This window comes from Rhododendron vialii, chromosome 5a (assembly GCF_030253575.1).
Source record: "Rhododendron vialii isolate Sample 1 chromosome 5a, ASM3025357v1".
NCBI lineage: Eukaryota > Viridiplantae > Streptophyta > Magnoliopsida > Ericales > Ericaceae > Rhododendron > Rhododendron vialii.
Genome location: NC_080561.1, coordinates 25427751 through 25452547, shown reverse-complemented (window position 1 = coordinate 25452547; position 24797 = coordinate 25427751). Strand labels below are relative to the sequence as shown.

The window sequence follows — 24797 nt, the reverse complement described above, 5'->3', positions numbered from 1 at the left end:
AAAATTCGCATTTTATACTTCTTGTAGTAGGTATTTTTTTTCGCTATTCAAACCCAACTACACCCATAGATCATGCAGGGGAAGGCCAGTGTTCTAATGCACCTCCCCCTATCGATGGTGTGGAGCTGAAGAGTTGGACTTGATACCTCTCCGCAAGGAGGGCAAGACCAAGTAAGCGGTATGTTTGGCATGTTTTGTGTAAGAAATAGAAACTTTTTATCTCGTGAGTCAGGCGGGCATCTAAAGTTGTTCCCACCTCAGCCCGTGGAGCGTCTAGGGTAACGGTTTGTGCCGGATCTGTTGCAGCTTGAATCAAAAGAGTTGGAAGGGAAGGTACAAAGTCTCTTGCGGAACTCGCCAGGAGAATCCTTTTGCTGAGTCTAGTGTAATTTTGTTAACGTTACCTTTCCTCTTACCAGCGTTTGTGTCCGTTCGATGCACGGGATAAAAAAACAACATTGATTTTTTTCGGCCTTGTGCATCAAACGGACACACCGCTAGTTGATTAAAAGATAGTTTAATATTTTTTCCGGTCTCGTGTTCAATGCACACTAACACCGAAAGACGTATAAAAAATAAATTTGAAATATCACATGACGATGTCCCTAGGACATAGGATATTTTTCCTCCATATTCAACCCCCATACCTCTCCCCTTCCCTCTCCCACGTTTCCCTCTCACTTCGTGTTAATTGCACTTATTATTTACGTTGTTCTTGTTTTCTTTCTGCCCCTTCCAATATTTGGGTTGATTTAGGTTGGGTCGTTAAATGTTGACCACCGGTTTGATGAAAAAACAAACAGAACTGGTAATCGACGGTTTTAATAATGATGTTTTAGATGCCGAGCAAAAAAAAATAATAATGATGTTTTAGATAAAAAGAAAATCACCTGTTTTGGTTACGGTTTTGTTTTTAGTAATAAGTTTCGGTTTTGGTTTTACCAATACCCGAACCAAACCATTGTCATCCCTATCTGGTCTGAGCCTTGAAATTAGTCAAAGAGCGAGTGAGGCAACCTAGATACCCTATATTATCAAACTATAGACGTCATGAAAGCACCGAACATATGCGTTCACTAAATTCTAGTATTTGAAGAATGTACACCACAAATTCCCAGATGTACAAAGACACAGCAGTACCTAACCAGAAATCAAACAAAAAAGGTAGTCAGAAAGTAGCGTTTGGTATAGATTCAAAGTTGTGTTGCCGCAATGAATCTGGTCCAGTGGTTCCATTTTGTGTACCTTTTTTGGTTAAAACTTCTAGTTAAGCATTACTGCAAATTTACGCAGCCACTCTACCTTCTGTATGCTAACAAAAAGCACATCAATATGACAATATCCTATCAAGATGCCACAAATAACTACTCCAAAAGATACATGATATGTCCATACTTCTCCAAAATATGCTGATGCAAGGGGCAAGCATGAACTGGGATTTTTTCCCAGGAATAACAGATGGTATGAAATGTTTCATTATTCTTCTAAAAAATGATGATTCAATCTGATTACAAACCTAATTGTCAAGTGGAAACGTTGACTCATAGGTTTAAGGTTGTGATGGCTGATTCTACTTGAGTAAAATCATGCAACTTGCAAAGTGAAATTGGCACCATTAGCTAGAGAATGCTCCCATGGCAACTGAGGGACAATTTAAGACATTTCCACAAGGGATTTGCGGTTGAAGTGTAGATGACACCTCCCTTCAGCGCTTAGACATGCTTCAAACAACAGCTAAGTTGGGAAGCATGGATTTTATTTATCAGAAAAAATGTGTACAATCTTCCACAGAGCTACAAAGAAAGAAAATCAAATCAAATTAAAATGTACCAACACAGAGCTGCACTTCAATAGCTATAAACATTACACATTGTAGAACAAAAGGCAATAATGCTTCCCTAACTGGATCTTGTAAAAGGTACCATACGAAGGTAGCCCTCCAAGAATGCCTGTCTAGTGACATATGTAAGGCATTTCTACAACAAACAATACATCATAATATACTGGTTTGTCTGTGATACGCATTCTGGTTAAAGCATGAAAACAAATTCTGGATAGGTTATACTAATAGAATAAGATGAAGGATGGATAACAGATGTGGTTTCCTTTTCTATGGACAAAACCTAACGAAAACCTGTTTGTTGTGTTGTTTGTTCGGTGAATGCCTTTTATAACACTACCCCGCATTTGTATGTGTATGAAGGGACCAAAAGCTAGAAATGTAATTTGGGGGGACCAATGTAAGTCTTAACAGACATAAAAAAGAAAAACAAATGAAGTGAGCTTCTAGAGACGATTATTGCGTGATGAAGATTATTAACAATTCGAATTGAAGCTAATGAGTAATATGTGAGCAAGTAGAGTTGTGTCCTGTTCTGGAGGAATACTAATGACACAGAGGGCAACAAAAAGAAGTTCCAAAAACATAGGACGCCATTCCATAAAAATCATAAAATCTCCATCTGACGCAGCGGAAAGTACACGAGGACTAGATATCGTTCTAGCAGACGAGATAATTACTCGAATCCACGAGTAACCCTTGAAATCCACAAGGAAAAGAGATAGAAACTCTTGAATTAATATTGGTTGAAAAGTTTTTTTGCCCTTAGGCTTACAATCTTATTTATACTAGCTAAAGGATAAAGATAAACCCAACCTTTGATCTTTCCAACACATGACTCTTAGACTTCCAACAAAGACCTTTAGACTCCTAAGACTCAATACTAAGAACTTAACTAAATGACCCTTCAACAAACTTACTTAATACCAGCCTTGAAACTTTCAAAGTCGCCTTGGAACTTATTACTAATTCTTTGACTTCCTTTTTGATTTGTGACTCTCCAATTGCTCCATGAATGCTTCAGCTACTTGTTCTACATCAGTCACCTCTTCTTGGAAAGAACTCGACCTCGAGTTCAAATCTGGATAGAGCGGTTCCTCGGCATGATACTCGAACAAGTTAGAAACATTAAAGGTCTTAGAAATCTTCATGTCTTCACGCAGATCAATCACATAAGCATTGTCATTGATTTTCTTCAAAATTTTGTATGGACCGTACTTCTTTGGCTTGAGCTTATTGTAAGTACCAACCGGACATCGTTCCTTACGCAAGAAAACCATCACAAAATCCCCGACTTTGAATAATTTGACGCGTTTGTGCTTATCTGCAACTGCCTTATATTTTGCATTTGTTTCTTCCAGCTTTTGTTTCACCTCTTCCTGCATTGCATGAGCTTGCTTAGCCATAACCTCTGCAGCAACACTGACATTCGGACCTTTTGGTAAACGAATCAAATCCACTGCATGCTTCGGTGGTGTCACATATACCATAGAGAAAGGTGATTTCCCTGTGGCACTGTGAACTGCGCTATTATAGGCGAACTCAGCTTGCGGCAAAGCATAGTCCCACTGCTTTGGCTTGTTCCCACATATGCTGCGAATTAGGTTTCCCAAAGTCCTATTAGTCACATCTGTTTGTCCATCCGTTTGTGGGTGTGCAGTAGAACTTCAATTCAAAGAAGTGTCAAACATCCTCCACAAAGTCACCCAAAAATGGCTGAGAAACTTCACATCCCGGTCTAAGGTAATGGACTGAGGTATGCCATGCAAGCGAACAACCTCTCGAAAGAACAATCTAGCCACATGAGACGCATCCGACGTCTTTCGGCAAGGAATAAAGTGAGCCATCTTTGAAAATCTATCATCAACAACAAATACAGAATCGACTCCCCTTTGGGTGCGAGGGAGACCCAACACAAAGTCCATAGACAAGTCTTCCCATACATTATTAGGAATAGGTAAAGGCATATAAAGACCAGTATTTTGAGACTGACCCTTAGATACCTGACATTTGTAGCACTTCTTCACAAAATTACCAACATCTCGCTTCAATCGAGGCCAAAAGTAGCGCTCCTCCAAGCTTAAAACAGTCTTATCTCTTCCCAAATGACCACTTAATCCTCCACCATGTAGGTCTTGGATTAATTTCTCCCGCAAAGATGTTTGAGGAATACAAAGTTGATTCCCTCGAAATAAGTATCCACCAGTCACATGGAAATCACTTACAGGTTCATTCCGAACACACTTGGCCCATATTTCCTTAAAATCATCATCATCTTCGTACAACTCCTTCAAAAACTCAAATCCCACAATCTCATGTGCCAATGTAACTAGTAAACTAGCTCAGCGGCTTAATGCATCTGCAACTTGATTGAGAGTGCCAGACTTGTGTCGGCTAGTAAAAGGAAACTTCTGAAGAAAAGTTGCCCATCTGACATGCATACTATCCAGGTGCTTTTGATTATTGATAAACTTCAATGCTTGATGATCAGTATATAATACAAATTCCCGTTGGACTAGGTAATGCTCCCAGTGCTTAAGAGCTCGAACCACCGCGTAGAACTCCTGATCATAAGTACTCCACTTTTGCCGTGCTTCGCTCAACTTTTCACTTAAGAAGGCTACTGGTTTCTTTTCTTGGGAAAGGACAGCCCCAATACCAATACCACTAGCATCACACTCCACCTCAAAGATTTTCTCAAAACTTGGCAGAACCCACACTGGCGCGGTGCACAATTTTTCTTTAATCAAGGCGAAGCTCTTCTCAGCATCTTCACCCCAAACAAACTTGCCTTTCTTCATGCATTCAGTGATTGGTGCCATAATGGTACTGAAATTGTGAATGAAGCGTCTGTAGAAGGTTGCCAAACCATGAAAGCTTCGAACATTACTAACAGTCCTTGGTGTTGGCCACTCTCGAATAGCCCGAACCTTATCTTCATCTACATGGATTCCTTCCGAACTCACGACATACCCCAAGAACAATAAACTACTAGTCATAAAACTGCACTTCTTGAGATTGACATAGAGTTTATTCTCTTGTAGAACTGTCAACACCATTCGTAAGTGCTCTACATGATCCACTTCAGACTTACTATAGATCAAAATGTCGTCGAAGTAAACGACCACAAACTTTCCAGTGAAAGGCCTTAATACCTGATTCATGACCCGCATAAAAGTGCTGGGAGCGTTGGACAGACCAAACGGCATAACCAGCCACTCGTACAAACCATCCTTGGTTTTGAACGCTGTTTTCCATTCATCTCCGGGTTGGATCCAAATCTGATGATATCCACTTCTCAATTCAATTTTCAAGAACCACTTCGAACCCTCGAGCATGTCCAGCATATCATCTAGGCGAGGAATTGGAAACCTGTACTTGATAGTGATTTTGTTGATAGCCCTACTGTCCACGCACATTCGCCAACTCCCATCTTTCTTTGGCGTCAACAGGGCAGGAACAACACATGAACTCATGCTCTTGCGAATGTGACCTTTCTTCAATAACTCTACAACCTTCTCTCTTAGAATTTCATTTTCTTTCGGACTCATCCAATAGTGTGGCAAATTTGGCAAACTTGCTCCGGGAACAAAATCTATCTGATGTTGAATGTCCCTCATTGGCGGTAATTCATTAGGCAACTCATCGGAAGTGAGCACATCAAACTCCTCGAGTAGGGGTTTTACTTTCTCAGGAATGGGCACTGTTGGTTTCCCATTATCTTCAACCACCAATGCCTTGACAACCATAGCATAAACTTCTTGTGTGGCTTTGACATCTGCTATGAATTCAGCTTCGGAACTTGCCATGGTCAGAAATGACTTCCCCTTTACTTTAGATGACTTGATAGACATTTGTTGTCCCAAAGGAGCCATCAAAATTTTATGACCTTCCCAAGTGAACAAATAAGTGTTGTCTCGGCCTCTGAAAGTAACATCCACATCAAATTGCCATGGCCTACCTAATAACACATGGCTTGCATCCATATCAATCACATCACAAACCACTTCAGATTTGTAGTGTTTTCCTATAGAAATCGGAACTCGACAAATTTCAGTTACCTTAACTTTAGGCCCTTTCTGGATCCAGCAAATATTGTATTGAGATGGATGGGGTTCGGTTGGCAATTTCAAGTGCTCTACTAGTCTCCTTGCAACAAAATTCTCGCAACTCCCACTATCCACAATCAAATCACAAACCTTCTGATTAATTGAACAAGAAGATTGAAAGATGTTGTGACGTTGGCTTTGGTCATCTGATTTAGGTGCGAACAAAATCCTTTGTACCACACAATTGACTCTTTCCCCATCCTCAACTGCCAACTCAACATCATCACTTGGATCGTCTTCATACTCAAAACCATCTTCAGCTCTTTCCTCGTTTCCTTCTTCCACCAAATTTACTGATGGGCGGTCTGGGCAGCCATCGGACCGATGCCCAGGTTTGCCACACCCGTAGCACTTATCTCCCATTGGCTTGGCATATGGGTTTGGATTCTTGGGCTTGTCTTTGCTGACTGAGCTGGTTGTTTGGGGAACGTTTCCCCTACCATCAACAGCACCCTTCGATTGATTCTTTGGAACTGAAGATTGAACCAATTTTCCCTTATCAAATGTAGGTAACGAGGAATCAGTAGGACCTCTTCAATATCCTGAATGTGTTGGTTTCTTCTCTAGAAGTTCAGCCTTGAGTGCCATGTTGAGTGCTTCATCCACGGTCCACAAGACTTGCAAACCAATCTGACCTTGAATTTGTGGATTCAACCCATGAAGGTACCTTGCGACTCGTTGACCTTCCGTCTCATTCAGATTATTACGAGCTGAAGGTCTAGAGAATTCCACTGTGTAGTCAAACACGGATTTGGACCCTTGAGAGCAATTCTGATATAGCTGAAACAAATATTGCTCGTAATCTGGCGGAAGAAATCTCTCCATAAGAAGTTGCTTCATTCTACGCCAGGTTGTTATGAGAGCCTTCCCTTGTCGCTGCCTATTCCTTTGCAACTGATCCCACCAAACGGCAGCACCACTTTTCAACTTATAAGCAACTAATTTTACCATCTTTGACTCGGGAACATCCATCATCTCGAAGAATCGTTCAACCTCTGATATCCAATCAAGAAAGTCTTCAATGTGTAAATTCCCACTAAACTGAGGAATATCTACTTTTAAGCGATAGTCATCGAACCAATGTTGTTGTGGCCTCCTTGGGTGACGAACTCCATGTTCTTCTTGCAAATCAGGTTCTTCCTCACTATCAGATGGAAAGTTATGAGGACATCGTGCATTGTTTTGGATAACAGGTTGGCTTCGGGCAAATCCTTCGGCTCTCTCTTGATTCTGGTTGAAAGGTCGGTCTTGGGCAAATCCCTCGGCGCGGTTCCTATCACCCATCAGCCTATTGTTGGCGTTGAGATTCACCCAGCAAGCATATCACGGATTTCTGTCAACTGCTGCTGTTGTCTCTCCACCGCTTCCCACAAGGACCTGACCCCATGATCTCCGTCATTAAGGTTTGTGTCTCCTGCTTTGTTTTGTGTCATTGAGCCAGGTAAGTCCTTGCTCTGATACCACTTGACGCAGCGGAAAGTACACGAGGACTAGATATCGTTCTAGCAGACGAGATAATTACTCGAATCCACGAGTAACCCTTGAAATCCACAAGGAAAAGAGATAGAAACTCTTGAATTAATATTGGTTGAAAAGTTTTTTTGCCCTTAGGCTTACAATCTTATTTATACTAGCTAAAAGATAAAGATAAACCCAACCTTTGATCTTTCCAACACATGACTCTTAGACTTCCAACAAAGACCTTTAGACTCCTAAGACTCAATACTAAGAACTTAACTAAATGACCCTTCAACAAACTTACTTAATACCAGCCTTGAAACTTTCAAAGACGCCTTGGAACTTATTACTAATTCTTTGACTTCCTTTTTGATTTGTGACTCTCCAATTGCTCCATGAATGCTTCAGCTACTTGTTCTACATCACCATCACTGTTTAAATTGAGGGACCCATGGCCCCCCTCTACCTTCGTACCGGTATGCGTACATGAATAGATACAACGGGAGACACATATCTTTTAACAGCACATTTTACAATAATTTTCAGTCCACCAGTAAAAGGCTGGCAATCTCAAAGATAGTAGTATTTTCTAACGCAAAAAGAGTTTGAAAGTTGAAACGATTCCAAGATCATAAAGGAATTTGGGTGCACTCTTCCAAATTTCCAATTGAGTAATACTTCAACTAACTTGAGACCATTCCATCTCAAAAGCGTACCAATAAACGTTATACCTAGTGTGGTGGAAAGATACATGCCATAGACATCTAACATTTCTTTTACATTCAGAATCACACTTTACTTGACCAGGTTGCAGGGATAATGATTTGGAGAGGTGCAAATGCCAGTTTTTGACAACTGAACATGTCGCGAGTAGCAGGGCAGTGCGGTGTGTATTTCAAATATATTGTGCTGACAGAATATAGTTCTCCTACAGCCACAAGAAAATGGATATTGGATAGTTATGGAGGTCGCAAATCACCAGATTGTACAAAGACATGCTAGCAATCTACATGTTCATTAGTTTTACACCTTAAATCTATGCGTAAATCTATGTTCCATTGCACACAAGTTCTGACATATAACCTTTCATTCATTAGTAAAAGGTTCAGAAACCAAGAAGCTTCCTAATTATTGAAACCAGATCTCGAACACAAGTGGAAATGAAGAAACTACCAGAAGTCCACTAAAAACCCTACAACAGTGCAAATGGCACAATGTCGAGTGAATTGCCCACCAGACTGGGCATTGATTTAGAAAGCAAGTTTTTTCAATATGGGGCTCATAAAAGCAATTTGTGTTCCGCAATATTTGCTAAATTAGAGTTTGCATTAGTCAAAGGCAATATCACTTCATTTGCAAGCACTACTGAGGAAACTAACTTCAATAGGATGCCGTTGTTCATTAACCACCAATAGGCCATCAAATCTTATCCGCGGCGTAAAAATCGGAAAGATGAAATTGTCTCATACAGCTATACTGATAAAAGGATAAGGCATTTCAGATTTTACAGTGGCGTATATTTTTTATTAGCCAACATTGTCATTTGGAAGTCAACATTTTACCGCATTAGAAGACTTCCACTTTCACTAACTGCGTGGGCATCACAAGGAAAGCAGCAGTTACCGAATAACTGTCTCTGTTAGATTCAGTCTTCCGGTTTAGGAAAACAAAGGGATTGCTTTGCTTTTATCTGTATACTACTCTCCAACCACATATCAACCTTTGTCTGATTCGTAAAGAGCATTGTGGAAAACAAAACAGAGGGAGAACAAGTGGGTAAGGTGTGGCAAAGCATACCAATCACCCCTGAAAAGCTTGACATTGAGGGACAGCATTTGTCCATGGATTGAGGTGCATTGTGTGGAGCACACATGTGATTAGCGTAAGAATTTCCTTCTCTCTTTTACTTTTCTTGCTCTATTTTCTTAACGAAACGTTTCGGGAATCCTTAATTTTGAATTGTGGAGTTCATTTTTTGAGTTTTTTCCAATATCAGTGACAAATTCAGAGAGCAGTGGTCTACTACGTTTTCATCATTTCTTTTTGAGTGGAACAATTTGTATAGACCTAAATATCATTGGGATTGCACACGCACATACCCTCTAGCATCTTATAAACAGCTTCAGTGAACGAAAAGGTACTGTGTATCTGACTGTAGGTAGATCATTCCATTTTGAGATGTTTCAAAATGGTAGCAATTTGATAGCTTTTCAAAAAGGGCAAAGTACGGATTAGCTCCCTGTGGTTTGGCTCTTTGGCAGATGACCTCCCTGAGTTTTGTTAATGAACAATTCGCCTCCCTATGGTTTTGGAGTAAAGTGCAACCGCTACATATTCCGTCCAAAGTAACTTTGTGTGTGTCTCACGCGCTCTTAGTGCATCTATGGCATGAAAAAATGTACTTACGTCCAAAAGAAGTATGATAAAATGACAATTACACCCTTTGTTCATCTTCTTCCCCAAATCACTATGAAAACCCTAAATTAACCACCCAACCACCATAGACCACAGGCCCAATCTAAATACATGCGTGCATATCAAGCAATTGAGAAGACTAACCTCGAACAACCCAAATTTTATTATGAATGTGATATCTTTGAAGTCCCTGTGTTCCATTTCAAGAAGAGACCAGACCAGAAATTTGGGTAGAATTCTGTTTCACCCATTTGGTCGACTGTTCTTTAGAATCAGAGAGGAAAAAAATTAAAGACAGGGCCAACATATCATAAACCCAGCACAACCACCAAATCCTCTTTCTTGATACTGTTGCAACAATCTTTGACTTTGCTTGATATGGTGAAGCAAGTGGAAGATCAGCTAGAAAAAAAAAATTAAGAGACTCAGATGGTTTGAGGCGGCCCAGATGGAGTTACAGGAGAGAGAGAGAGAGAGAGAGAGAGAGAGAGAGAGAGAGAGAGAGAGAGCTGTTGAAAGAAGGCAATTTGGAATTACTCGTGCATTTGTTGGACCCGTCAGTGGGAACGGGAAACCGAGTTACTGTATACTAGGGATCTTGAGTTTTTTTTTAACAAACTACACTACTGTAGTGGTGGTGTGTGGATTAGAAGAGAAGACCCGATTCTGTGTTCTCCCTCTGCTGGTTTGCGATCTCTGTGTGCAAACTCACTTTAAAGTATAGGGGTAAAAAAGTCATTTAGCATTTTCTGTTAATGGAGTTAAGAGTTGCACTTTACTCCAAAACCATAGGGAGGCGAATTGATCATTAGTAAAGCTCAGGGAGGTCATTTGCCAAAGAGCCAAACCGTAGGGAGCTAATTCATACTTTGCCCTTTCAAAAAAGACCATCACTTATGGATGATTATTAGTGCACTTATAGATGACTGAGAGTTCCAAGATAGTTAATATAGAGGCAATGATAGACCATCTTCAAATTTGAAATGTAAGTGCAACTATTTTCATGTCTGATTTAAAATTCTCAAAAGGAGATCAAGATTTAGGAACGAAAAGAGTACCTTTTTTCAATCTGAGAGAAGCGCACAAGTAAATCCATCCTTAACGAGCTTGCTGACTGCATCCCTGAACTTGTAATAATCCTCAACTTTATTATACACCTGATGAGATATCCGTGCATACCCTGTTATTGGATCAACCTCCCCATCTTTCGGCACCAGATAATAAATTGGCACTTCGACGCCAAAAGAATCCCTCAAATGGGTCCTCAACTTCAACCCATCTGAATCACTCAAAATCCCCAAACAAGATGGCAACCCAACCATAGCCATACTCGAACACATCTCCAGTGGTGACCCCAGATTTGTCCCCCATGCTTTAACCAACATTTCCCCCATCTCCACAACTTTTTGGTGATTCCTCTCCCTTATCCCCTCAATTCCACCTTCAAATCTGTTAACAAACTCCAACACCTCTGGAACTACAAGCTGTGCACTGTAATCCCTAGTTCCAATCCAAGTGCTCTCCATAGCCAATCCATTCCCGTACTCATGTGAAACCACAGGGTGATGCAAATTGGAAAACTTATCTGATTTTCGACAGTACAAAAAAGCAACAGCCGGAGGACAAAAAAACCATTTGTGTAAATTGCTAGTGTAGAAATCAGCCCCAATTTCTTTCATGTCTAATTTAGTACACCCAATTCCGTGGGCTGCATCAACGAAGATATGATCCACGCCCTCATTTCTGCAAATTTCAACCAATTCCTTGACTGGAATTACTACACTTGGCATTGAAGTGATGTGATCTATTACAGCTAACCTAACTTTGTGACCGTTGAATTTTCCATTTTCTAGGGCTCTTCTGAATTCCGAGATGATTTGTTCGTTGGAGGATATAGGGAAGGGCATATGGACCTCAATGACTCGGCCACCGGCGCGGGAAACGTAGGCATGGATGGATTTCTTGATGGCGCCATAGGCATAGTGGAGCATGACGGCAGTGTCTCCCTTGTTGAATCTGTTAGAATATTTCCATAAGTTAGAATAATTTGCTTCTATAATTTATTTGTTGCAGGAGGAAAAATCCTAACTACAATTCTGGTTTTTTATTTTCCGATGTTTACATAGTTAAGATGGTGAAAGTGTATGATTTTGTTTTAAAGCAATAAAAGTTTGTAAAAATTTTGGAAATATGTGTTAAACCTTAAGTTTTGACATTTCTGGATTTTTTTTTAAAGATTATATGAAGTTTAAACATCACCTATCTATAGAGCAAAATTTATAGATCAACCATTACTTTGCCCCATGTGGTTTGGACGTGGTGCGACTTTATCCTCTCCTATTCAGAAAAATGATAAAATCATTTTTGCCTTGTCTTTGTCTTTCTCCTCCTTGTTGTACTCTACATCCTAAGCCTATTCAACCCCAACTTCAATCATACACTCACCTACATAACCTATACACTCACCTACATAACCTAAACCTTGATTGTGCACTCACTCACAATTTTGTACACTCAAATAATCCTGAATCCTACATGAAACTTTCATTTGGAATCCCATGAGCATTGAATTTTTCCCCCACTTTCAGCACAATTGGGAGTCAGCACAAGTGAAGTTAAAAGAATAGTGTACATCAGAGCATCTCCGATATTTTGAGTCACTTTTTAACCAAAAGCTATTTTTTGACTACATTAGGATTTTGTCAAAATTAGGCAAAGTTGCTCCAATGGTGCTAAAGCCATATTTTATCGTTGCATCGATTGAATCATTTTGTCATACCTCGAGCCAAGTTTGGATTGACAAACGGCAAAGCCATATCTTGGATTATTCGAGGTCCATTTTTGAGGTATCATGTCAAATGATGGCTTCGGCTTTAGAAATTGTTACCATTAGAGATTGCTCTCACAGAGTCTCGGACATCAAATTTCTCCTACTCTTTATTATCTTCATAACCATTTAATACATAATTATTACAACCTAATTTCTTCTTGTAAGACAAAAACTTCTAATGATGAAATTGAATTATGAACCTGAACCATAAAGCATCTACAATGCATACTCCATAACTCCAAATCTTCCTCCATTCCTCCATTTTGGAGGAATTATGCACTCCAACCCATCCTCCATATTTGCCTCCATTTTGGAAGATTGATTTCCATCCTCCATATTTGGAGTATGAGGAAAGAAAATAAAGGATCCTTCAAAATAACTTTTTGAATATAAAACTAGAGAAATAATTGAAGTTGACATTCGAGTACACAATTATTGGACTCAAAGTGAGATAAAATTTGAAATAAAGATGAAAACTCGAGATATAGAGATTCATGGTTGGAGTGAACATAAATGGTGAATTCCTCTGAAATCACCTTTTGAATATAAAACTTTATTTTGATCCTTCCAAATAGAGTTATAGAGGACATTGGGTTGGAGATGCTCTTACCCCTTTTTCCACTCAAACTTAAAATTCGAGTAAACCCCCCCTAAAATCCACTCTACTCCTTGACTCAAATCTATATCAAATTGGGTTTTACTCAAATTCAAAGAAGACTCAGAAATTTACTCAAATTTCGTAAGGCTATTTTTCCCTCCCAAATTTACAATCATGCCATTAATGAGTCTTTTACTCAAATTTACGGCTATTTTTCCCTTCCACGTTTACAATCATGCCATTAATTTAACGAGGCTTTAACTCAAATTCGTGCTTAAATTTGGGTTTGCCCATTGGACTGCTTCATACCAAACAAATGAAGCTATTACTTGAATTCGAGGAAAAATATGAGTAAAGGCTCTTAGAAAAATAGTTGTAATGTATATCTACCTGCCCTCGGCGAAGGCCCAGCTAGTGTGCTGGAGCACAATGGCGGCGGCCGTGGTGGCGTTATCAACCATGGAGATCTCCTCGACGTCGTCGGCGTTGATCAGATCTTTTATTACATTTCTAGCACGGAGAATCGAGGGTTTGAGCTGGTTGTAGTAAAATTCGTCGGGCTGTTGGAGCCATCTGAGCTGCCACTGTCGTTGGGCGGCGGAGATGGATGCCGGGCAGGACCCGAAGCTGCCGTTGTTGAGCCGGGCGACGGAGGGGTCGTGGTGGGCGAACTCGGACCGGAGGTCCGAGTCGGTGATTGGAGTGGGGGTTGGGGTTTTGTTGCCGTTGGATGATATGTGGCTGTGGTTGCTGGTGGTGGTGGTGGTGGTGGTGGTGAGGTCGAAGTGGTGGTGGTGGGAGGAGGGCATGAGTGTGTGGGGGAGAGGAGAGAGAAGATGGGGAGAGTGAGAGGAGGACATGCCGTGAGAAGAGAGAGAGAGAGAGAGAGGACAAGAAATCGAAACCAAATACTCCTGTAGGTCCTACTACTTTGGTTCTTTTTCTTTTTTGATCCGCTAATTTGGTTCTCCTGTTGTTGTTGTTGGTTTTTTTTACATGTTCTATTTCCACAGAGATTATGAGGAACATAAAACAAAATTATTTGAATCTTTCAAATTATACCTTTGAAAAATTCCTGAGGAACACTTTTTTTTTCTATTTTTGAATTTTTTTAGTGGTATTCAATTTTTGAATTGATGGAGTAAATTTTTCCCTCTGCAATTTAATCTTTTATAACAAAACCTTAATTAATTTGATTAAGTGAGATTTTAAAAATTATTAAAAGATAAGTATAAGTAATTTGAAAGTGACACAAATGCTCAAAAAAATACTCCTACTAACAAATCGGGAGGGGATTAGTAGCAATTTGAGCGCCTGGTTTTTGAGATCAACGAAGATTCACAATGTCGTTTGTGTGAGAGTGAGAGACAGAGAGGGTGAGACGTCTGAGAGGCCGGCATCGACTTTTCCTCAGGCCTAAATTATTAGTATCCCATTCTATTTTGTGTGTCCATTATTTTTTTATATTTATTGTCTATCTCTTTCAATGTGAATCATTAAAAATATACAATGTAGATTTTATTTGATAGATTTCAATTTATTCTATATTATAAAGTTATCAAAATCATGAAAAACATTATCGATGGAAAGATATAGACAATAAATACAAAAGAAACAAAAGAAATATTGGATAAACAAAATGAGACGGAGATAGTACAAATTTTGGATAAAATTTAATTGACACCCCTAAGGTTTGTCTTAATGACAAATACCCGATCATGGATAATAATGATTATAGTAAATCCTATGTAGTTTTAACATTCAACAAACAACTATTTGACAAAAAAAAAAATTTCACGTAATAGGATTAGCCAAAAGCGTTTTATATTAAAAAATTTATTGTTTTAATTGAATAATAAAAGCTCTTAATTCGTGATTTTTTGACTCGAAAGTAGTAAGTTTGTCCTTCTTGACAGAAAAAATGATTCTTCTGTGTGTTAAAAAACAAATGGTTATAATAAATTACTTCTTTTATTTTTTTTATCAAAACAACTCCTCCAATGGGTTAAAATGGGTCCTTTTTTATTCAAAAAAGTGAGTTTATATATATATATATATATATATATATATTAGTTTTTATTATCCACAAGGGTGAATTTTTACTTTTGCCTCATTTCATTACGTGTTTAGAAATACAATTGTCAATTGGGGGTGTCTTTAAAACGCACATACAGGGATAGAACTAGGATTTTACCCTAGTAGTGGCAAAATGAATACTAAAAAAATAAAAAGATGCATTACTATGGCTCCAGACAAAATTAAAATAACATAACAAAAACTATAGTAAATGATGTTATTCATTTGCACATGGAGTATGAAAAAAGACTAATTTAAATTTTGGAAATCGATAATGCCACTCCAACAACAACAATAGCAGCAGAACCCATGTAGTCTCCAATCATTGGGGGTATGGGCGAATGAGAATTAGAGATAGATCTAACCTTTGGCAATATGCATAAAGCAACTGCTCTCAGAATACCACTTAAACAGTAGCCCCCTATACATGTTTTGTTGGGGAATCATGCTCCCAAATCAAAGTCAAATTACATCAGAGAGGGCAAGTCTAGAGACCCAATTCAATTTATATGCACATTACTATGCTTCCTTCATTGATAGTCCAGAACATCGGTATGCACAAAGATAATGTTACTCCCCAAATTTATAATGTCACTTCCCAGAACCCGATATGGATTTCCAAAATTGATAACCGCACTCCCTTTTGGGAGTGGCATTATGATTAAATTCCCTTAATTTTTTAGGTTAAGTTATTTTAGGGTTAGAATGTAGATTTTTTTTTCTTAATTGCACATCACCATTTATATTATTTTACTTTAGTCCATTGAATTTAGTTTTAGAATACTTTTTTGGGTCTCCTTGCTTGAAAAAAAAAAAAGAAAAGATTTATGACTAGTATATAATAAAAAATAAAGAAAAAAACCTAGCAGTGGTAAGACTATATAAGTTGGGGATAAAAAAAAATTTCACATATAATAATTGCATTTTCTAAAATTGTTGTCATGGCGACCACCGCTACTAGACCCCCTGTCCCATCCTTGCGCACATAGAAATCACATGGGATTCATTGTTATTTCTCATATGTGAGAAGGTTATCCGTCATTAAGACAAACCTCAGGTGGTGTCAGTGAAATGTATTGTTATATTTTGTAAGTAGATATAGTATAAAATAGTTGAGTCCCTTTTGAAAAAAATGTATATATAAAAAATGTATAAGTACCAACTGATGTAAGTGATGTTAGCTCAATTGACCATTTTTATATACTTTCAAATGAAAGAAAATTTAGGGTGTGAATCTTTGTTATAAGCAAAGATTCGATTATTAATTTCTTCCAGAGATTCTTTGCTTACTAATTCCCCTAAATGCGCCCATCAATCGCTCTTATGTCTAATTTGATTTAATTGAATATTTGTATTCTTCGATCGCATGTAATAAAAAAACAAATGTAAGTATATTCTCAACTAGGGGTGTAAACGAGTTGAGTCGAACCGAATATTGGCATGTTCGAGCTCAGCTTGATCAGAATTCGTCTGGCTCGAGCTCGGCTCGAGTTCGAATCGAGCCGGAAAAGTTCGGCTCGAGCTCGGCTTGACAAGCATGTACAAAGCTCAAGCTCGGCTCGTTAGTATTCGGTCTAGAATAAATGAGCCAGTTCGGCGCTCGAATTCGTCAACTTTTCAATCTTAATATTGAAAAATTGGCTAAACGAGCCGAGTCAAACCGAATATTGGCATGTTCGAACTGAGCCGAACCTATATATTTTGAGCCGAGATGAACCTGTTCGCGAACTTATATATTGGCATGTTCGAGCCGAGCCGAACCTATATATTTCGAGCCGAGACGAACCTGTTCGAGCCGAGCCCTGCTAGGTTCGAGCTCTACTCGTTTATCAAACGAGCCACAAAATCAAGCTTGAGCTCGCTCATTTATCCTTCGAACCAAACTGAATGAAACCCTTACCGAGCCGAGCTCGCAAACTACTCAGCTCATTTACCGCACTATTCTCAACATGAGTTGTTGAGGGATGGCGGGTGAGTTAATTGGTGACAGATAGATGAACTTCAATACCACACAACAAACAAGTAGATAGACTGCCACAAATATGGTTGTTAATTAAAGAGCATCTTCAACCGTATTTTATTTTTTGTCTTACCCAAAATATATAAGGAATATATAATTGGATTATTCTAATTATGGTAATTTACCTTTTTTTTTGCAATTGCTTTTCCCCCCCTCCCCTGACACCACACACCCCCCGGACCCCACCGCCGTTTCCTGAATTGCCCCGCCCCCGGCAAACCCGCAATTCCTTTGTTTATTTAATTGCTTTTATTTTATTTATTTAATTTTTTTTATTTATTAAATTATAAAATTCAGTTAAAAAAAAATTAAGTGTTCCAAATTTTAATCCGTTTGAACCGGTAGAAAGATTTTAGTTTTTTATCATTTTATCCTAAACGGTCATAATTAAATTTTGACTCTGAGGCTCTCGTTGATTAGTTTGACAAAGTCGTAGAATCAAATATCTCTTAGGGCTAATCAACGAGGGCTATATAGTCAAAATTTAATTATGACCATTTAGGATAAAATGATCAGAAAACTAAAATCTTTCCACCGGTTCAAGCGGATTGAAATTTTTTTAACCATATTTTTTAATATATAAACGGTCTAAAATGGTTTATTACCATTAGTGGATCTGGACCATTGAATATACGATCCAACAACCTCAACAAAAGTGCGCACATCGCTTATGTAACTCTCTCTCTCTCTCTCTCTCTCTCTCTCTATATATATATATATATATATATATATATATATATATATATATGCGGAGTGGTTCAAGGAACACCTAAAAAAATACCTATATATATATATATATATATATATATATATATATATTAAAAACGGGAAGTGATTTTGCCACTCTTATTTGTGTCTTGATTAGATTATTTATTTTGATAGAGAAGGGGAGTAACATTAACAAAAAAAGGAGTAACAAAATCAATTCCCTTAAAAACTTAAGTCAATTAGAACATCAGTGGCTGATTTTAACTCATCGGTGACAAAAATGGATACAGATTTTTTTGCATACAAAACCTATAATTACTTTTGTTTGAAGACTTATCGAGACTAATTTATTCTATTTTGTTGAGCCATATGATCTATTTACTTATAAATTTTAGTAAATTTTCATTTACTCTGCTTTGCACGACTCATTCAGTGCCGACAATAGAAAAGAAATATAAAATTATACGCAAAAATATACAAAATTTTAGTACATTTTTTGAACCCTGGGAGTTCGCTTGAACCCCTCAAACACTAGTGGAGCCGCCGCTGAATTAGAGAACATGCTCATCCTAACATAATTGCAAAAACTATTGCACAACAACGAACCCTGATAAGAGATGCTGCAATCAGGGTAGCTAAACAATTTGATTACTCGATGGTATGAACAGACAGTGTGAAACAATCTGAAGTTTTGAACAACTAAAAACTACTAGGACAAAGACTCATTTACATGAATCTGAACAGAAATTCCTAATTTCAATACCAATCTATGCGCTCTGAAGAAAATGAGGGAGAAAAGTATAGGTTTCTAATTTCGATTACTTCTCTTTTCTTTCCCTCTAATTTTATTGTTCTTTTTCCTTTTCGTTTATTTTGGGAGAGGGGAGTTAGAGGAAAAAGTTCTGCAACATTTTAGCACACGAGCGATAACCATCTTAAGCTGTCAATTACACTAATTACACTCGGACACATCCGGACATTTCAAGATATGTATACGTACACTACAAAACTTCAATATATTAGTAGTTCATGAATTTTCAATTACCTATTCAGCTTCCGCGTAATAATGCAGCTTTACTTCATAGAGTAAAAAATGCTTGAATCTTATAAACAGTATTTGATGCCCATAACAGACTATAAGACCACCTGTTATGTAGAGGCCAGAGCAAATCTGTGCAAGAAATCACCCCCCACTAAAAAGCACTAGACACGGTCACACAAGATACAGACACAAACAGACAATACATGATGATACAGACATGGAAATTCTGAAAGAAAGGAAAAACAGAACCGACGGAAGACACGAAAAGAAGACTAAATATACCCTCTCCATCCCAAATTACAGGTCTTGTATTTCATTTTGGGATGTCCCAGAATATGTCAATTTTGAAACAGTTAAAGTAGAAAGTTTGCTACTATCCATTATAAATAGCTACAAAATTACAACTACAGTAATGCATATCCTTCTATAAAGTTTAAAATCACATAAATAACCAAGAATATGGAACGTATGGAGAAGTACCCACACATATATCTTAAGCAGTCGCTAATATGAATATTATCCATGAATAATTATAACTAATAGAAACTGACACTAACTTAGAAAAGAATGAAACCAACACTACTTCTCTATGAAGCACGGGTACTTCAGAAATGTCGCCGTACCCGTACCGGGTACGGGTACGGGTAAGGGTACGGATACGGCGCCGGTACGGCAAAAATGTACCGGGTACGGCATGGGTACGGCAAAATTTGATCGGGTACTTTTGATAATTTTGGGTACGGCATGGGTATGTTTTAGCCCAAAATGATTTTTTTTTCAAAATTTCAGGGATTTTTTTGTAAATAATTATAAAATATGGGCTTATTGTGTAATTTTTTTGTCTTTTATATACACATACACGTTTACTGAGTCACTGAGAGAGGCAGCGGTCTAGGGCTCCAAATCGGAACAGAAGACGTAAGTTCTCTCTCTTTTATATACACATACACATTTACACTGAGTCAATGTTTGTAAGTACTGTTGGTATGTAAGGAACAAGGAACTCGTCTAGCTTTGATCTAGGCACGTTGAACTTGATGTATGAATTTCGAACTTTTATCTATCTTACATTTTGTTGGTAAAATGGGTTTATATTTCATTTAAAGCAATAAAAAATAGAAAAAAATTATATATCTATTCGCCGTACCCCCGCCGTACCCGTACCCTACTTTTTTGGGGTTTTGCCGTTTTCCGTACCCGTACCCGTACCGTACCGCGTACCGGTACCCGTGCTCCATAGCTACTTCTACATCCTTAATAGATGATCCATTAGAAAACAAACAAAAATGCAAACGTTACAGGTTTGGTACTAGTAAAACCCTCAAAAATACATTTGGCAATTATGAAGTGACACTCCATCGTGTCCTCATACATGTCTCACTTAAGACACAAGTGTCCCAGACACGTCCCTGCTAAGAATGCAATAACATTAATTGCACGAGCAACTTGGCGCGTCCCATATGTATCCTGGTGTGTCCATGGCGAGTTTGACATAGAAACGATGACAATGTAGGCATGTCCGTGCTTCATAGCAACCTTACGTAGAATAAGGATTCGCTATGCAGTTAGTAATTCTACAAGAAATCAACCACCAACTACAATCTGATCAGTAGTCTAAACAAACTCACCTAAGCAAATCCAATAACTAATTCACTCAACTCAATAAGTCCTATTCATTTATAGAAAGTGGCGATAAGAGCTAATAGCAAGCAGGCAAGAAACACAAGGATAATGTAAGTAAATCCCCATTGCATTTGGGAAAAAAAAAACCCGAGAGAAAGACAAGCACTTGACACAATCGGCAGTAACAAGATATCTTGCAATCAGTCCATGAATCAACTCCCCAAGAATCTAATCTTCCCATGCCAAGTCCACGATTTTTACTTCTGTGCACGATTGCGCCCTTGAATTATTGGGCACTCCAATTCTCCATAAGTCCACCAAGGACTTGAATCAGTACCAAGTCAAAGACTCAAGAACGAACCTAGCCTAGGAGTCTTCCTTAGGCTCACCAAGCTTCAAAGGACTTGCTCAACAAAGAGAATAAGAAATCAAACCCTTGGGCCTTGAGAGATGATCTTCAAGCTTCTCTATCCATCAATCACTGAATCTCTCTCAAGTACAAGTTGCCACCAAAGGCCTCGCAGATGATTTTTGTTCTTGGAAGGGGGAAGATCATTGTCAATTGGTGTTGTATGTGTAAACGGGATGCGGAGACGGTTGACCATCTGCTTACCCATCGTCCGGTGGCGTGGGAACTTTGGGCTTTGGTGCTTTCTTGGTTTGGGATACAGTGGGTTGTGTCTAAAAATGTCATGGAAATTCTAATTGCTTGAAGGGGAGTTAGGATGGGTAGGAAAAGGAAGAGTTTGTGGGCCATGATCCCGCTTTGTTTGATGTGGGTCTTATGGCGTGAGAGAAATTCGAGAGTTTTTGAAGGGGTGGAAAAACCTCTGTCTAGGATAAAATCTTTTTTGCTGAATAGCTTGTACAGTTGGGATAAGGGAGAGTGTTATCCATCCCTTGACCAATTTTTAGATTGGTTCGAGCTTTTCCATTCTCTTGGCAATGTATAGGGCCTTTTTGTTCTATGGCCTTCTTCTATATATGGGTTGCATGCCCTTTATGCCTTCTTTCCAATATAATTATTTACTTATCAAAAAAAAAGTACAACACTATTCTTAGGTCAGAAAGAAAATACAACACTATTTATGGAATTGTTGGACCGGCTACAACAGCTAGAGCCTAGAGCTGACTGGAAACCGCTCTATCAGTTTATGCAAAATCCCAAACTGCGCACAGACGCTGCAAGCTCCAACAGAGGTCGATCAACTCTGCTCGAGCAATTTTTCACAGACCTAAATCTCTAAAAGCAACTCAAGAGTGGCAACTGCTTGACCTCCACTTGATCTGACTCGAAACTCTGTTCCCAACTCAGAATGGCCTCCGAAACTTGCAAGAACAACGACGACATTGATTCTTGCATCGCCATTCGATAAAGGGAAAGGTTTTACAACTCAAATAGTCAAATGTATGTCTCACAGGATTTCTAACATGAATGGAGGGAGCTCTAGACTCCAGATTCTAGAATTCAACAAACTGATCCTTTACATACGGACTGTAAAATAAGATACTAGGTTGATAAACTTGCAATTTGCTAACAAGGAAAAAGAAAGGAAATGGGGAACGGCCACACTCTGCAAATCTGTGGCACCAAGAACATACATTGCATATGAGATTATCCCTACCTGATACCTAATACCTAATACCCTTACATTGGACACTTGAACAAAAAATCTATTCCAATATACCTACCTATATTGGCATATTGAGACAACTACTAATAACATTTAAGTATAACTTTCTACATTTGATAACATAGATGGCATGGTATGAATTTTGTAACAAGAAAAAAACATATACCAATTAATATGAACAATAATGAAGTTGAACCAAACTCTACCATGTATAAGGCAAGTTCACTTATGATTCTCACTCTCACTGAGCTCATCTTCAATGTCAGATACATTCATCCTCGCAGAAGCCTGCTTAGCCCACTTAACAATTTTCTCAGCTTCACGATTGACCTTCTGCTCCTCCTTCATCGCCATCTTCAGCATTTTCTGCTGCTCTTTCGCCGAAAACACACTCAAATCCGACAGAATCTCCTTGTTATTCCTCCGCCAGTAATCTCCAAACCCCATTTCCCTATTTTCCTTGCTTTTTTTCTTAGAAACCCTCTTCGGAGAACACCAGAAACACCCAGTTTTCTTCGGCGGCGATGGAGAACTCATCGACGAATTTGAAGAATCCGAAGGAGATAAGAACGACCCAGATCGTGCTTTCGAATTCGAACCCCTTTTCCCATCTGGCTCTGGCTCTTCTTCACATCGTGCTTTAGAATGGGAAGAGCCAGACCCAGATCCCGATTTCGACTCCAAACCGTTTCCCTCAAATGGGTTTTCGTTTTCATCATCAGAAAGCGAGTTCTTGTTGGATTTGGGAGTGAGAGGTCTAAGAGAAGGTAACTTTGAATTGAAGCTTGAAGAAGAATTCTTGTTAGTGGACAGAGTAGAAGTCCTGGGGTTTGTGGAAGGGAAGGATTTGAGGGAGCGGAACCGAGTCTCGAGGTGAGTTGGGAGGACCGAGTCGGAAGCGAAGGAGGAGAGGTTTATGGCAGCGATTTGTTGGAGAACGGAGTGGTCCATTGCTTGGTTGAGGAGCTCTTCGACGGCACCGTCGTCGCTGCTGCTATCTGACACGAAGGAGAAATTTGCCATTTCTTTCTTTCTGTTTTTTTGACAGAGAAGAGAGGGAATTACGAATAATAGGGGGTTTTTCTTGAAGCTGGGTTTTCTTCTTTTCTTCTTGTGGTTGTCGAGCACTTCACTGAAATGGCGGTGTAACGGTTGTGTCATTGTTTTGTCGCCTTTAGGTTTCCGAGGTAGGCTTGTGGGACCCGCTGGCGCTGAATATGGGACCCACGCCGCCAATAAGGAATTTGGGAAAGGCATTTTTCCAATAAAAAATTCCGACGGGCGGCCCATCTATAGGAAAAAATAATACTCCAATTTTACCGAATATCCATCGTTACATGTTTTCGTCACTAGTAGGAGTATATCCAGAGTGTATCAGTTATTGTATTCTAGAGTTAATTTTATTTTTATCCCTCAAGTTATTCACATTTTATGCTACTTCATTTCTAAGGTTGCATTCTTGTAAACTTATAAAGTCTTAAAAAAAAAATTTCGGTATTTTTTTTTCATAATTTTTTTATTTATCTTTTTGTCGTAATTTTTAGGATTAATACGGACCGCTGTTGAAAATGTATGAAAATATGAACTGATGTTAAAAAAATTCAATTGAGACAGTACTTTGGACAAATAATATAGTTGTTTGATACTTTTTTCGTCTTTAATGAATTTTTTTTGCTCTTAGTCATAATTTTGTACTTTTAGACTTCTTTTGTCGATACGGATGATTAATCCAAAAAATATCTTGCAAATCTAACAAAAATTCTGAAAAGACGAACAAAATACATAAGACGAAGAAAAAATAAGTTTACAAGAACCCAACCTAAATTATGAAAATGATTTATTTCATCCCTCAACGTTTCAATTGCCACCCATTTGGTCTAATAGATAACCAAAGTTTGAATCTTGATCGGAAAAAAGCTCATGGGGCCACAAAACAAAAATACTATGCTCATAGACAACTTGTGAGACCCACTTTCGGATCCCACACAAATCATCCGTAATGTTCATTAAATTTACGATTGAGCTAATTTTTTGCAACGCTATTCAAACAATTATTTTGAATTTAATAAATGTTTCGAAAAGATTTTGTTGGACTTGAAATAGGCCTCGTTTTTGCCCACAGTTTTTTTATTTGGTGGTCACGTTACAGTTTAGGGATGAAGTAGCAAAAATATAAATAGTTTAGTGGATAAAAACAAAATTAACATTTTTGTATTCAACGAGAGGGGTCTAAAAAGTAGTAAAAATTTATGATCAAAAGCAAAAAAAAGGGTTCACTACAAACAAAAATGAAAAAATAAAATTTTTTTTTGGGGTCTAAAATGTGGTCTTTTATGAACTTTTTCTATCATCGGTCCATATTTTTATATTTTCTTGATTGCTCTTGTCGAGACAATTGATTAATCCGAAAAATTAAGACGAAAAATTCAACAAAAAGCTACGGA

General features: G+C 38.4%; 2 protein-coding genes and 1 non-coding gene across 4 annotated transcripts; all 3 read right to left on the bottom strand.

Moving 5' to 3' along the window:
* Positions 1-1313: 1313 nt before the first annotated feature.
* Positions 1314-14163, bottom strand: LOC131327425 (probable L-cysteine desulfhydrase, chloroplastic). Of its 2 annotated transcripts, none has more exons than XM_058360585.1 (3): positions 13641-14163; positions 10881-11838; positions 1314-1793 (listed from the first exon to the last, which is right to left on the bottom strand). In XM_058360585.1, exons 1-2 carry the CDS (start codon positions 14108-14110, stop codon positions 10887-10889), a joined length of 1422 nt encoding a protein of 473 aa, XP_058216568.1. In that variant the 5' UTR covers positions 14111-14163; the 3' UTR covers positions 1314-1793; positions 10881-10886. The 2 variants fall into 2 exon arrangements, with proteins under 2 accessions (XP_058216568.1, XP_058216569.1); XM_058360586.1 differs by lacking the exon at positions 1314-1793 and adding an exon at positions 7976-8335 and having other exon boundaries at positions 13641-14156.
* Positions 14164-15754: 1591 nt separating this feature from the next.
* Positions 15755-15862, bottom strand: LOC131328156 (small nucleolar RNA snoR100). The gene has a single exon (XR_009200434.1). It is a non-coding gene; the product is annotated as a small nucleolar RNA snoR100 (small nucleolar RNA).
* Positions 15863-20420: 4558 nt separating this feature from the next.
* On the bottom strand, positions 20421-23475 carry LOC131326989 (uncharacterized). The gene is made up of 2 exons (XM_058359932.1): positions 22560-23475; positions 20421-20670 (listed from the first exon to the last, which is right to left on the bottom strand). Exon 1 carries the CDS (start codon positions 23374-23376, stop codon positions 22576-22578), a length of 801 nt encoding a protein of 266 aa, XP_058215915.1. The 5' UTR covers positions 23377-23475; the 3' UTR covers positions 20421-20670; positions 22560-22575.
* Positions 23476-24797: the final 1322 nt, after the last annotated feature.